General features: G+C 43.8%; 1 protein-coding gene across 7 annotated transcripts in view; it reads right to left on the bottom strand.

Annotated features, from left to right (window-relative positions):
* LOC129403560 (leucine-rich repeat-containing protein 37A3-like) overlaps positions 1-13634 on the bottom strand; it is a 120694-nt gene that overhangs the window by 18756 nt on the left and 88304 nt on the right. For all 7 annotated transcript variants that reach the window (XM_055132389.1, XM_055132385.1, XM_055132387.1 and 4 more), the window contains 3 exons: positions 4002-4073; positions 2984-3058; positions 77-186 (listed from right to left, as the gene is read on the bottom strand). In XM_055132389.1, coding sequence (XP_054988364.1) covers positions 77-186; positions 2984-3058; positions 4002-4073 — 257 coding nt within the window. The remainder of the gene's footprint in view (positions 1-76; positions 187-2983; positions 3059-4001; positions 4074-13634) is intronic.

Genomic DNA, 13634 nt, shown 5'->3' with positions numbered 1-13634 from the left:
TTAAAATGGACCATCAGTGATTAAAATTAAAATGAAACATAAATTAAAAAGCTATCAGCAGGCAATTCAGACTCACCACAGTGTGTGCTGCTGGTACATTCACAATGTAGTCTGACTACTTTGCAGACAGAGTCTATTTTATTCTTAAATTGGCAGAGGCAGCAGGTGAGATGCCTAGGTAAGATCCTATGAATGAAAACACAGAGAAATAAGTGCAGAGTAAAGGGGTTACTGTAATAGGTAGAAGAGGCAGCCAAAGCCACCGTGCAGCTATTCAAAATGTTCCTGAGAACCATGGATGAGGCGCTGCTCGAACTCGGTGGTGGTGGGAACCCAACTGGGAGGTGATGCATGCAAAGTGTGTACCTGAACTCCTCTACTATCACTTCAGCCCTCAGAAAATTGAGTTTTGTTTTTGAGTCATATCTGGTGGTGCTCAGGGGTTTCTCTGGCAGTCCGCTCAGGGATCATTCCTTGCAGGCAGAGAATGCATAGACAGTGCCAAAGACTGAACAAGGGTTATTCACATGCAAAGCAAATACCTAACTCACTATCTTATCTCTCCAGCTCCCAGATAACGATAACATAAAAATGCCAGTTATAACCTGGGGAAATCTGAAAGCACTTTTCCAGACTGTAAAAAAAACAGGGACTAGAGTAATAGTATAGTGTAGCAGGTCTGGCATTTGCTTTGAGCACGGTCGACCTGGGTTTGATCCCCAGTATCCATGAGACACCAAAAGTGACTCTTGAGTATCTCAATTTAAAAATATTTTTTAATGGGCCGAAGAAATGAACAGAAACTTTTCCAAGGAAGAGATATGAATGACCAAAAGGCACATGAAACAATGCTCTGCATCACTAATCATCAGGGAGATGCAAATCAAAACAACCATGAGATACCACCTCACACCACAGAGAATGGCACACATGCAAAAGAACAAAAGCAACCGCTGTTGGAGAGGATGTGGGGAGAAGGGGACCCTTCTACACTGCTGGTGGGAATGCCGACTGGTTCAGCCCCTTTGGAAAACAATATGAACGCTTCTCAAAAAATTAGAAATTGAGCTTCCATTTAATCCAGCAATACCACTACTGGGAATATATTCTGGAGAAACAAAAAAGTATAGTCGAAATGACATCTGCACTTATATGTTCATCGCAGCACTGTTTACAATAGCCAGAATCTGGAAAAAACCCGAGTGCCCGAGAACAGATGACTGGTTAAAGAAACTTGGTAGATTGCACTCATCTGTGGAATATAGAACAACAGAGTAGGAGACTAATACCCAAGAACAGTAGTATATAATACCAGGAGGTTGGCTCCATAGCTTGGAATCTGGCCTCACATGCTGAGGGAAAGTCATCCCAGATAGAGAGGGGAACACCAAGTAATATGTGATTGGAGATCCTGCTCGGAAGGGAGATGCGTGCTGAAAGCAGACTAGAGACTGAACAGGATGACCACTCAATACACCTATTGCAAACCACAACACCCAAAAGGAAAGAGAGATATCAAATTGGAATGCCCCGCCACAGAGGTGGGGTGGGTGGGGGGGATGGTATTGGGGGTGGGGTGGGAGTGATACTGGGTTTATTGGTGGTGGAGAATGTGGAGAATGGACACTGGTGGAGGGATGGGCTCTTAAACATTGCATGAGGGAAAAACAAGTACGAAAATGTGTGAATCTGTAACTGTACCCTCACTGTGAATCACTAATTAAAAAAAATTGAAAAAAAATAAAATTACACCTCAATTAAACATAGCTTAAGAAAAATAAACAAGCAGGGGTATGATGCCAGCAGCAGGTCAGTCTATACCTGCGGAGCGAGTGCATCAGCAGCCAGATGGACCCTTCTGTCTTCCTGATAACCCAAAATTGCTGATGTACCTGTGGCTGAACTCCAACAACTTAGGGCAAGTTTACCAAGAAACTAAGCAGCCAAAAGTTTGGTATGTGGGAGCCAACCCACAAAACACCTCTGGCTCAGTTATACAAGTTAATTTACCAGCCATATTTCAGAGACCCATAAATCTCAAAAAGAGATCAAAAGCCGCACTTAGGGCTGGTCGTGAGGCGCCCTACGGCCAAGCCGGCATACCCTGCAGAGCATATGCCAATAGTTTATTTCTCTGGAAAAGATAGAAACAAGGGCCACGATCCAGAGACACACAAAAGAATCTCTGAACCGAGCAGCTCTCTGCGAGATGCCTCCGGACTTTAAGCCAGGCCAACTTCACTGGGGAGCCTCAGACAGAGGCAGGCGTCATCCCTCCACCTGCCCCTTAAAAACCCCGACAGCCACCAACTTCCAGAACCCAATGAGAAGTGCAGGTACGAAGGTTCAGTGACAGCAAATTCCAGGCCTCAAGGGATAGGGGATGGGCCTGTCCCTCTCATGCCCCCGAGTCCCCGTGGGAACCTGGAGGTCATGCCCACAAACTGCCTTCGGCTGCCACTTAAGCTCTTTAATGATCATGATCCAGAGATACACAATCTCTGAACTGAGCAGCTCTCTGCAGAGATTTCTCCACACCCTAATTATTTAAACTTTTAGAATTCCAGGAGCACACAGCCCTCTTGTGGCCGTATGACATCTTATACTATTCATAACAAGCAATGCAAAAGAGCATGGGGGAGACTGTCAGCCAGAGGCAGGGGGAGGGGTGGGACTGGGAGGGATACTGGGGACATTGGTGGTGGAAGATGTGCACTGGTGGAGGGTTGGGTGTCTTATCACTGTATGACTGAAACTCAAACAGGGAAGCTTTGTGACTGTATCTTACGGTGATTAAAAAAAATTTTAAAAATTAAATTAACATTCTGAATAAAAAATAGTAATGTGGAGTTCATGCCAAATTGAATTAGCTTAATTAATGGCTGAATAAATAGTAGTACTCCTACATTAAAAAAAAAAGAGAAACAAAAATAAAAAGTCTTAAAAAACAAAGTGAAAATAAATGTCAGAAAAATCAACTTACAGTTTTTCCAATTCAAGAGTCATCATGAGGATGTTTTGGACTGGTCCAAGCGACACTTGTGTTGCTCCCATGTCTCTGAGGGAGAAAGCACAAGCATGATGAGAATCCAAATACAGAAACTCTAGAGTTAAATAGATGAGATTAAAGAGGCATAACTTTGATTCTGGCTTCGCTGTAAAGCCAGGTCAACTGCTTACTCTAGACCATAATTCCAGAGAGCTCTTACAGAAATAAGAGATTTCTCTATCATCAAATTCATGACAATTTGGTAGACTAAATAAATTTCCTTCCTCCCTTCCTCCCTCCCTTCTTCCTTCCTTCCTTCCTCCCTCCTCTCCCTCCCTCCCTCCTCTCCCTCCCTCCCTCCTCTCCCTCCCTCCCTCCCTCCCTCCCTCCCTCCCTTCCTTCCTTCCCTCCCTTCCTTCCTCCCTCCCTTCTCTTGTCTCTTCCTTCTCTTGTCAATTTAGACTTCTCTTTCTAAATTGCATCTACTTCGTTTAATGTTTCTTTTTCATGTGAGCTGGGGGTGGCCTTGGATTTTGGCCACATCTGGCAGTACTTGGGAGATATGTTGGGTGCTGTACTTGTGGGTTGCTCTGAGTAGAACTCTGGGGAACACATAAGGTGCCAGAGATTGAATCCAGGCCTCCAACACCCAGTGCACAGGCTCCAACCACTCACCTATCTGGTCCTCTTTTATTTACTTTCTTTTTTAAATAATGTTTACATTATTACTCGTTATTTTCTGGAATAAATAATACTTCTACACGCATCTGTATGTTTCTTATCTATATGTACTCAACATTGCTCTTTTCCTCTTTTGGCTGTTACCCATGTACATTCTTTCTTAATGTTTTCCTTTGAAAAGAAATCTCATTTCAACAATCCAGTATTAAAATTAAAAATATAACTTTGAAATTCAATGCAAGACACATAATCTATGACAGAAATGGAGAAAAATAAAGACAGCAAATCATAGCAGAAATCATATGAGCTACAAAGCTATTACAATACTTACAGATATTTTAATGCTGGTAATTGAAAAAGATATGAATCTTCAATAGCTGTTAGAGGATTATGACTGAGAATTCTAAAAAAATACAATAAAACGAAAATTATCTGCATAATCAGTAAGTAGGATTGAAGTTTTTATTTATTTTACTGGCATGGAACTTGAAGGTAAAAAACATTATTTTCTGTGATTATCTATAATCACACTTAGAATCCATAAAGCATTCCCCCTCCCTTTTTTTAATCTTTTTTGGTCACGCCAGTGATGCACATGGGTTACTTCTGGCTCATGCACTCAGGAATTACTCCTGGTGGTGCTTGGGGGACCATATGGGATACTGGGAATTGAATCCGGGTCACCTGTGTGCCAGGCAACCGCCCTACCTGCTGTGCTATTTCTCCAGCACTAAGCATTCTCCCTTTGGGAAACACTCAAGTCTCTAGATGATAAAGTAAAGGGGAAACGGGGGGTGGGGTGGGTGGGGAGGAGTGGGAAACAAAACAAATCTACCAAAGAAAAATATATATGCTAACAAATTTTCCCAAGTTGAAAACCCTAGGAATAGGGGCCAAATAGTACAGCAAGTGGGGCACTTGCCTTGCATGCAGCTGACTTGTACGTTTCATCCCTGGAATCTTATATAGGCCCCAGAACACACCAGGAGTGATCCCTGAGCACAGAGTCAGGAGTAAGCCCTGGGAACCACTGGGTGTGTCTTCCCATCACCCCCAAAGAAGTAAGAAAACCCGAGGAGTGATGATGTCTGCAGGAAGTCCTTGCTCTGCAGCAAATATTATTTCTTTTTCTTTTTTTAAAAAAAATTTATAATGTAGGAGTACTGCTAGTTATTCAGCCATTGATTAAGCTGATTAAATTGGGCATTAGCTCCACATTACTTTTTTTAAAATTTTTTAATTCTATAAGTTAGTTCACAATGTTTGATTTCACTCAACATTCAAACACCAATGCCACCACCATTATACCTTCCCTCCACCAAATTTGGGATGTTTCCATCCCAAGCCCTGAACCCTGTCACAAAGCACAACCGAAGTAATATATTTTGTATTGTCTGTTATGAAGAACTGCTGAGCATTCTTACAAAAAAGTGTTCATATAGGAAACAGTGTGAACATTGTTCTATTTTGGCAGAAACCATTAAGACATTCTGGAGGATATCACTAGCATGTGGTGTGAACTTTGGTATACATATCTGAAAATATGTATATATGCATATATATATTTCCCCATATTTCCCCATATGACTTATTGCCTACTATCTGAACTCCATCAAATGTGGTGTGGTAATTATGGAGAATGGGTAGGAAGTGTTTTATGACGTGTTGTGCTGCCACTTTTGCCGCTGCACAATCCAGGAATATGTTTGCTCATAGGTGAGGCACAGCCCAAGCGCATGGGGCATAAAAAGTGATAAACAGGAGAAGAGATGAACAGGAACTTCCTCAAAAAAGAATACAAATGGTCAGGGACCGAGAGATAGCATAGTGGGTAAGGTGCTTGCTTGGATGCAGCAAACCTGGGTTCAATCCCCAGCATCCCATATGGCCCCCCAAGCAACATCAAGAGTGATTACTAAGTGCAGAGTTGGGAGTAAGCCCTGAACATGGCCAACTATGGCCCAACTCCCAGCCCAAAAGAAATACAAATGACCAAAATGCATATGGAAAAAAAGGTTCTATATCACTAATTATCAGAGAAATGAAGATCAAAGCAACAGTGAGATATCATCTCATACCACAGAGACTGGTACTCATCAAAGAGAACAACAATAACTAGTATTGACGAGCATTTGGGGGAACAGGGCCCCTCATTCACTGCTGTGAGAATGCTAACTGATCCAGCCTTTTTGGGAAGACAATATGGACATTCCTCAAAACACTAAGAATTAAACTTCCATATGACTGGCAGAGGAACCCAGGTGTGCGGGACCCGGGGCTTAGATCTCCAAGGCTGCTCGGATCGGGACTAGGCCTCTTGCACCCAGATTCTCCATTTTCCAGTAGCTAGACAGTCACACCCAGAAATCTCCCCCAACACACACACACACCATGTAATCCCTTCAATGCAAACATCCAGAGAATATAAAACCAAGCTTTCTGAAGCGTGCAGATGCAATCACACAACATCTGATAGCCTAGTTATCCCTCTTGGAAAACCTGGCAAATTACTGAGAGTTTACTGCCATTAAGGAAAGCCTGACAAGCTCCGTGTGGCGTATTCATATGCCAAATACAGTAACAATGATGGGTCTCATTCTCCTGACCCTGAATAGCCTCTAATGAGGCACCATTGGGAAGGACAAGTAAAGAGAGGCTGCTAAAATCTCAGGACTAGGATGAATGGAGACGTGACTGGGCCCACTCAAGCAAATCATTGATCAATGGGATGACAGTATATACATACCTCGCAGAAAGCCCGGCAAGCTACCGAGAGTATACTGCCCACTTGGGCAGAGCCTGGTAAGCTACCTGTGGCGTATTCGATATGCCAAAAACAGTAACAATAGGTTCCATTCTCCTGACCCTGAAAGAGCCTCCAATCATTGGGAAAGACAAGTAAGAAGAGACTGCTAAAATCTTAGGGTTGAGAGGAATAGAGACGTTACTGGTGCCCGCTCGAGTAAATCGACGAACAATGGGATGACAGTGATACAGTGATGACCCAGAAATTCCACTCTTGTGAATATATCCTAAGGGCCCAAAAGCACAATGCATAAAAGACGTCTGCACTCCTAGGTTCATTGCAGCACTATATACAACAGCCAAAATATGGCAACAGTCCAAATACCAACAAACAGATGACTGGATAGACTATGGTATAGATACACAATAGAATATTACCCAGCTATAAGAGGAGATACAGTCATGCAATTTGCTGCAATGTGGATAGATCTGAAGAGTTTCATGCTGAGTGAAATCAGTCAGAGGGAGAGGAACGGACTCAGAACCATCTATCTCAAACTTTGTAGGGGAACCTCAAATGTCCAATGCCACGGAAACAAAGAGCTGAACTGATCTTCAGTAGGAAACTTGCCACTGGGGCAGAGGTGGGAGATAAGTTAGTGAGGGGAACAGTAGGACAATGAGATGGCTGGAGAAAGCGCCTGGTACAGGGGCAGAGGGGGCGTGGGGGAGGGAGTGGGGGAGATGGGTGTACAGTGAGTAGGGCACTTAAAATTCACAGCTCCCAAAGTGAATTTTAAAATGACTATAATAAGCATGAGAAGATAGTTAATGTCTTGCCATTAGCAGAACATAAATCCAAGCCACAATCAGATACTACTTCATACCCAGTAAGATGGCTAAAAGCAGACAAAAGTGCAACCAGGGTGATGGAGAAATTGAAATCCTTATGCACTGCTGGTGAAAATATAAAAAGAGGCACTGCAGAAAAGCTTGATGGTCCCTCAAAAAAGTTAGCCATAGTTACCAAAGACTCAGCAATGTAATACCTGGATATGTGCCCAAGAAAAATGGAAACGTGTAAATACTCAAAAATGAGTATTCATAGTCGAAAAATGGAAGGGGCACCTGAGCACATGCTTTGCATATCAGTACTTTCTCTGGCTGACTTCTTCTGCATTTTAAAATGTATGTGCACGCCTAGCTCATTCATTGCCTCTTTTATATTCATGACCTTATCTTTATGCTTTATGGAGTAAACTGTGGCAAAAGGACTAAGAAGTATGACTTAGAGGTAAAACACTTGTCTTGCAGGAATAAAATCTGAGGTTCTATCCCCAGCCCGGCAAATAAAGGAGCAACAGTTTTTATCAATCTCAGAGGGCATGACTGAGTTGGGGAGTTCGCTCAAAGTGGCAGAGCAGATGCCTGGCATTTGCGAGGGGCTGAATTTGACTCCTGGTATAATCAGATCCGTGAGCACCACCATAATTGGTTCCTAGGTCCTTTGGACATTATTGGAGAATCCTATTTAAAAATCAACAAAAAGAGGGTTCAAACAAACAAACCAAAAAGGGCTGGTGTAAATGCCTTGCCCAAGGGGGTGGGGTGGGCAGGTTCATGGCACTACATGGCCCCCCTCAAGCACCCCCTCAAGGCCCAGCACCCCATGAGCACTGCAGGGTATAGTCCAAAAACAGTAAAAAAGACTGATCTCTTTCAGTGACTAAAAACCTTTCTTTGGGTTACTGGGCCACACCCAGCTGTGCTCAGGGCTGACTCCTGGCTGTGCACTAAGGGATCAGCCCCAGTGGTGCTCTGGGGAGCACATTCAGTGCTGGGGATTACATATGGGTCAGTGACGTGCAAGGCAAGTGCCCTCCCAACTGTACCATCTCTCTGGCCCCAGGCAGTATTACTTCAAATGCCCTTTTGAAATAGATCTTATCTGGGGACTCCGGCTTGACCCCCTCACTGCAAGCATTCAGCCTGGAATTCAATCCCCCGTGTCACCACATTGGCTGAGTGAGATTCCTGGCAGCTCTGGGGGGGTCTGAGTCTTGCAGCTCTGCCATTCCTTGTCCCTGGCAATTGTTTACCAGTTGCACTGCAGTCAGTCAGAAGGACCTTAACATCACAACAAAAGAGGCCCAATCCCTGGCAGGCAACACTACTAAAAGGTGTGGAAACACTGTTGAGTATGCTACCTCAGGATAGAAAAACATTCAAAAGGACACACGAACACACATTCTTCGCAGCACTCAGTGCAATAGCTAAGATACGGAATCAACGTAGGTGTCCAACGACAGGTTTGTGAAGATGTGGAATAGATATGCAGTGAAATACTATGCAGCTGCAAGAAACGATGAAATCGTGTAATTTGCTGCAACCTGCTAGGAACCAGAAGACATCATATTGAGTGAAGTCAGATGAGGATAGATAAAGGATGATCTCACTTCTCTGTGGTAGATAGAATAACTGGATGAGGGAATGCAATGCAGTAGAAGAGGATGGCTAGATCAGTCTTGACCCCAGAGTACAGGGAGGAGAATGAGAGCAAAGCAAAGAAATCAACAGGTGGTAGAAGATAAAGGGCGGAACAAGGGCCAGGGCTTTATTTTACCAATGATATGGGAAAGTGGTATAGCTCTCTACCCAAAGCACAGGCTCAACACTGAAAACATGAGCCTTAAAGAACCACCACTGGGTCAGAGCAACAGCCCAACAGGTAAGGCTCTTGCCTTGCACATGGCTGAACTGGCTTCAATCTCCAGCAACCTATATGGTCTCCTGAGCCTGTGAGGAGCAATCCCTGAGTACAGAGCCAGGAGTAATCCCTGAGCACCATTGGGTGTACTCCCCTGCCCCCCCCCCCAAATAAACTATAACCACTGAACCTTGAAATGTGCCTGTCAATGTGGCAGATTGGGTGTAGGAACACTGGTGAAGGGAAGTGTAGGAACACTGGTGGTGGGATTGGTGTCAAAATATTGTATGCCTAAAACCTAACAACCATGGTGGAAATGCCGACTGGTCCACTCTTTTTGGAAAACAATATGGGCATTCCTTAAAAAACTAGAAATTGAGCTTCCATACGAGCCCACAATACCACTTCTGGTAATATATTCCAAGGGTACATAAAAGCACAGTAGAAATGACATCTGCACCTGTGTGTTCATTGCAGCAGTGTTCACAATAGCCAAAATCTGGAAACAACCAAAGTGTCCGAGAACAGACAACTGGTGAAAGAAACTTTGGTATATCTACACAATGAATACTATGCAGCTGTTAGGAAAGATGAAGTCATAAAATTTGCTTATAAGTGGATGGTCATGGAGAGTATCATGCTAAGTGAAATGAGTCAGAAAGAGAGGGGCAGACAAAGAATGGCTGCACCCATTTGTGGAATATAAAATAACATGAGACTGATAACCAAGGAGAGTAGAGAGAAGGGCCAGGAATATTGCTCTGGGTTGGAAGCCTGCCTCATGAGCTGGGAGAGAAGGCAGCTGGAATAGAGAAGGGATCACTAAGTCAATGATGGTTCGAGGGATCATTCGAGATGGGAGATGTGTACTGAAAGTAGATTAAAAAAATCAAATGCGACGATCTCTCATTATCTATATTGCAAATTATAATGCCCCAAAGTATAGAGAGAGTATGGGGAACATTGCCATAGAGGCGGGGAGGGGATTGGGATTGTGGAGAGGGAAGATACTGGGGACATTGATGGTGGAGAAAGTGCACTGGTGGAGGAATGGGTGTTCAATCATTGTATGACTGAAACTCAGATATGAAAGGTTTGTAACTGTAGCTCACAGTGATTCAATAAGAAACAAACAAAACCCCAACTCTCAATAACTTTGTAAATCGTGGTTCTTTAAATATATTTTAAAAAAAGAGATGTGCACACAGTGGACTTCATGTCTGTCCCCCAATCCCCCAGGATACCTGAATGAACATGGATACTTAGTTGGGGACAGAGTCACACTGTCCTCTTGCTAGGGACCACAGACCCTGTAGTGGCTTCCATCCCAGGTCACTGTGGCTGAGCAGATGGCTCTCTGCCAGTGGGCACGGTGGAGTTCAGTCTCAGGAAAAGCAAGACCCCCAAGAGACACATGAATCCACTTTGAAATTCAGGCAACGAAGGTCTTTGCTGATCTTTGATATAAAAGAGAAATGGTGCACAAGAACCATGCCAAGAAGTGGCGCCCCTGACAAGCACAGGTGTGAACACTGCTCTTAGAATGTTCTTGTACACGAATAGAAGAGCGACCCCTGGTGGCTGTGTGTGTGAGCTCCCCGCCCCCAAAAGCACAGAGGCCTTTAGCAAACATCAGCCCAGGGGGCAAATGCCTGGCCCTGATGTAGGATTTCCGGTGAGCACCGCAACTGAATATGAGCATCACAGCCAGGGTGTATGACCCTCAGACATCTCGCAACAATAAAGATGAGGAGGAAAGGTAAAACCTGTTTGGGGCTGGGGGGGGGGGCGGCAGCGGAAGACTAAAGGGAACAGCTGGACCACATCTGGGTGATGGTCAGGTGTGACCCCTACAGTGCTCCAGCAGCAGTACTAAGTTGAAATAGAAGATATCTCCCTATAAGGATGGGAAGGAAAAGACACACTTGGGAGACAGTTCTTGCTGAATGTGACAAACTTAATTTTCTAACAATAACAAAGAAATCAGTCACCCCTAAACCATTCCAAGGTCCTGAGCGGTCTTCCTCTTTAAGGTAGAAGCTTTTGAACGGTGAGAAGCTGCTGCCAGGATTTCAGTACATACCCCAAAGTGATAACAATGCCTTAGAGTAAGCTCTCGTGTGGACACTCATCTAAAGACAGGCCATTATGCTATATGGCTGGGAGAGCGTGAGGGCTTCGCTGTGACCCCAGCTCCGTCTGCCTTCACAGTGCAGCTCCCCACCTCACTGACAATCTCCACAGTGGGGTCAAGCGGTCAGTAGGAACAAGGTTTGGGTTTCCTTTGTTCTCTCTTAGTACTTATGTCTTGGCAAAATACTGATGTTCCACAAACAAGCCAGAGTGTCCACTGCTCTGTCTGAGTAAGGCATCGCCTTTCTACTTTGTCAAGTCTGCAGTTGCTACAATCATGGAACTTGTACCGATGAAATGACTAAAAGAATTTTTTAAACAAGTCATCAGTGTAGACCTGTGTAGGTGAATGAAGAAACACTTGAAATTCAGAAGGGGAAAAAAAAGATAGTTGGGGCTGGTGCAATCGTACAGCAGGTACAGCAGGTAGGGCATTTGCCTTGCACACAGCTGACCTGGGTTTAATTCCTGGCATCACATATGGTTCCCCAGACACCGCCAGGAGTAATTCCTGAGAGGAGAGCCAGGAACAAACCCTGAGCATGGAGGTATGGCCCCAAAATAAAAACAAAAGAAAAAAAGAGATACTGAACATTTAGGATTAGCAAACACTGTAGGATTTCCATAACATACTTCATTCCTGATTTCATCTGTAAGAGATGTGATTATCACCCTTTCAAAAACAATGGCATCTTATTAATATTTTGACAGTTTATGGAAAATTTATTAATTTACAGTTACAAATTATTATGGCATATTGAAGGTGATCTGTTTTTCATTCAACTGATAATGTACTCACCACTCAATGTTTATTAATATAGATGTTTCATTCAAGAAACTCACTGAGTGATAATTACCCAGAACCCAGGAAGAATTAAGGTTTTTGTGGGCCCTGAATTTCATCTAGTTTATCAAAATTCTGTTTAACAAAATAAATAAAATGCAAAATTATGAGTATAAAAATTGTTGGGATCTTCCCTGAGATCTTGCAAGTAAGGTTTGGAGTTCAGCTTCCTTTAATTCCTTATCAATTCACCTCAGATGGGTCTTTTTGTTTTGTTTGTGCTTAGGTTTGGGTTACACCTGGCATGCCCTCAGCCCACTGAGCTCTATCTGGTTCTCACTTCGACCTTTCCCCAGATCTATTTAATGCAGGGAGTAAATTATGATCAACGCAGTTTCCAATCAACCCAGTCATTTGTCAGATAGGTAATAAAAAGACCTAACTGAAGGACCAGCATCCCTTGCCTTTGGAAAGAGATGTAACATTATTTCCTCTTGTTTTTCGGCCACACATAGCAGGGTGCTCAGGGCTTACTCCTGGCTGTGCTCAGGAAGAGCATGTGGGGTGCTGAGGCTGAACCCAGGTCAGCCATGTGCAAGGCAAGTCACACACCCACTGTACTTGCGCTCCAGACACAGAGTTTTGATCACGCAGGCAAATTGTATGTGAAAGGAATGAGCTTGGTCATTTGGAAAGATTGGGCCCCAAAGAAAGGAGTCCACCCCCCAACACATTTGGGCCCCAACACATTCGGTGCTGGGGTGGGTGGGTAGTGCCATACTTGGTGTTTGGGGCTTACTCGGTGCAGTGCTGGGGAACCATGTCGTGCAGGGGCTTGAACCTGGGACTCCAGCACCTAGAGTGTGCACCATCTCCCCAGACTCCATGACAATCTGCTGAGGTGACTGAATTAATCTTAAGAGTTAGTTCTATTTAAATCACATGACTGGGATGATCATTTCTTTCCAGGTATCTATGATTCTTTCATTACCTTTTTCTCTCATTTGAGAGTAAAATTTCAATATATGCAATACAAGTAAATCATCACCTTCTCCATTATAAATTCGTTGGGTTTTCTTCTCATTGTTTGGGGACCACATTTGGAGGTGTGAATGGGAGTGACTGCTGGCAATGCAAAGCTCAGGCTCCAGCTCTCTGAGCTGTCTCCTCAACCTCATTCATGATGAGTCCTTCTCAGTACACCACCCACCATTATCTCCAGTGTCGCCCCACTATCTTGTTACCCTGCTGTCTGCACTAGCAGTAGGGCTCTCATGTTTTCCCACCAGCATCTGTCTTCTTTCTTCCAGTACTCAAGGTTCTTGGTGACAAACACCCTGCTCTATTCTTCCATATAGATAGGCCTGACACTCAGAAGAAATGGCACTCTGTGAATGTTCTTGAATGTCTTAATTTTTATGAACTAAGATGCCATTTTCCCCCTGCCCCCACTGTCTCCTACAAAACTATACCGAAACTGGGGTTCTTGTGATGCTTGGTATAATAAAATGCTTAGTAAAAATGTGGCATTAAAGGCACTGAGGTGACTATAATCTCAAAGCCTGCTTCTTACAAAACTGGTCTGGGCTGGAGTT

The sequence above is a fragment of the Sorex araneus genome, chromosome 3, assembly GCF_027595985.1.
Source record: "Sorex araneus isolate mSorAra2 chromosome 3, mSorAra2.pri, whole genome shotgun sequence".
Taxonomy (NCBI): domain Eukaryota; kingdom Metazoa; phylum Chordata; class Mammalia; order Eulipotyphla; family Soricidae; genus Sorex; species Sorex araneus.
The sequence above is the reverse complement of the archived record's forward strand: the minus strand, read 5'-3'. Positions and strand labels throughout refer to the sequence as shown.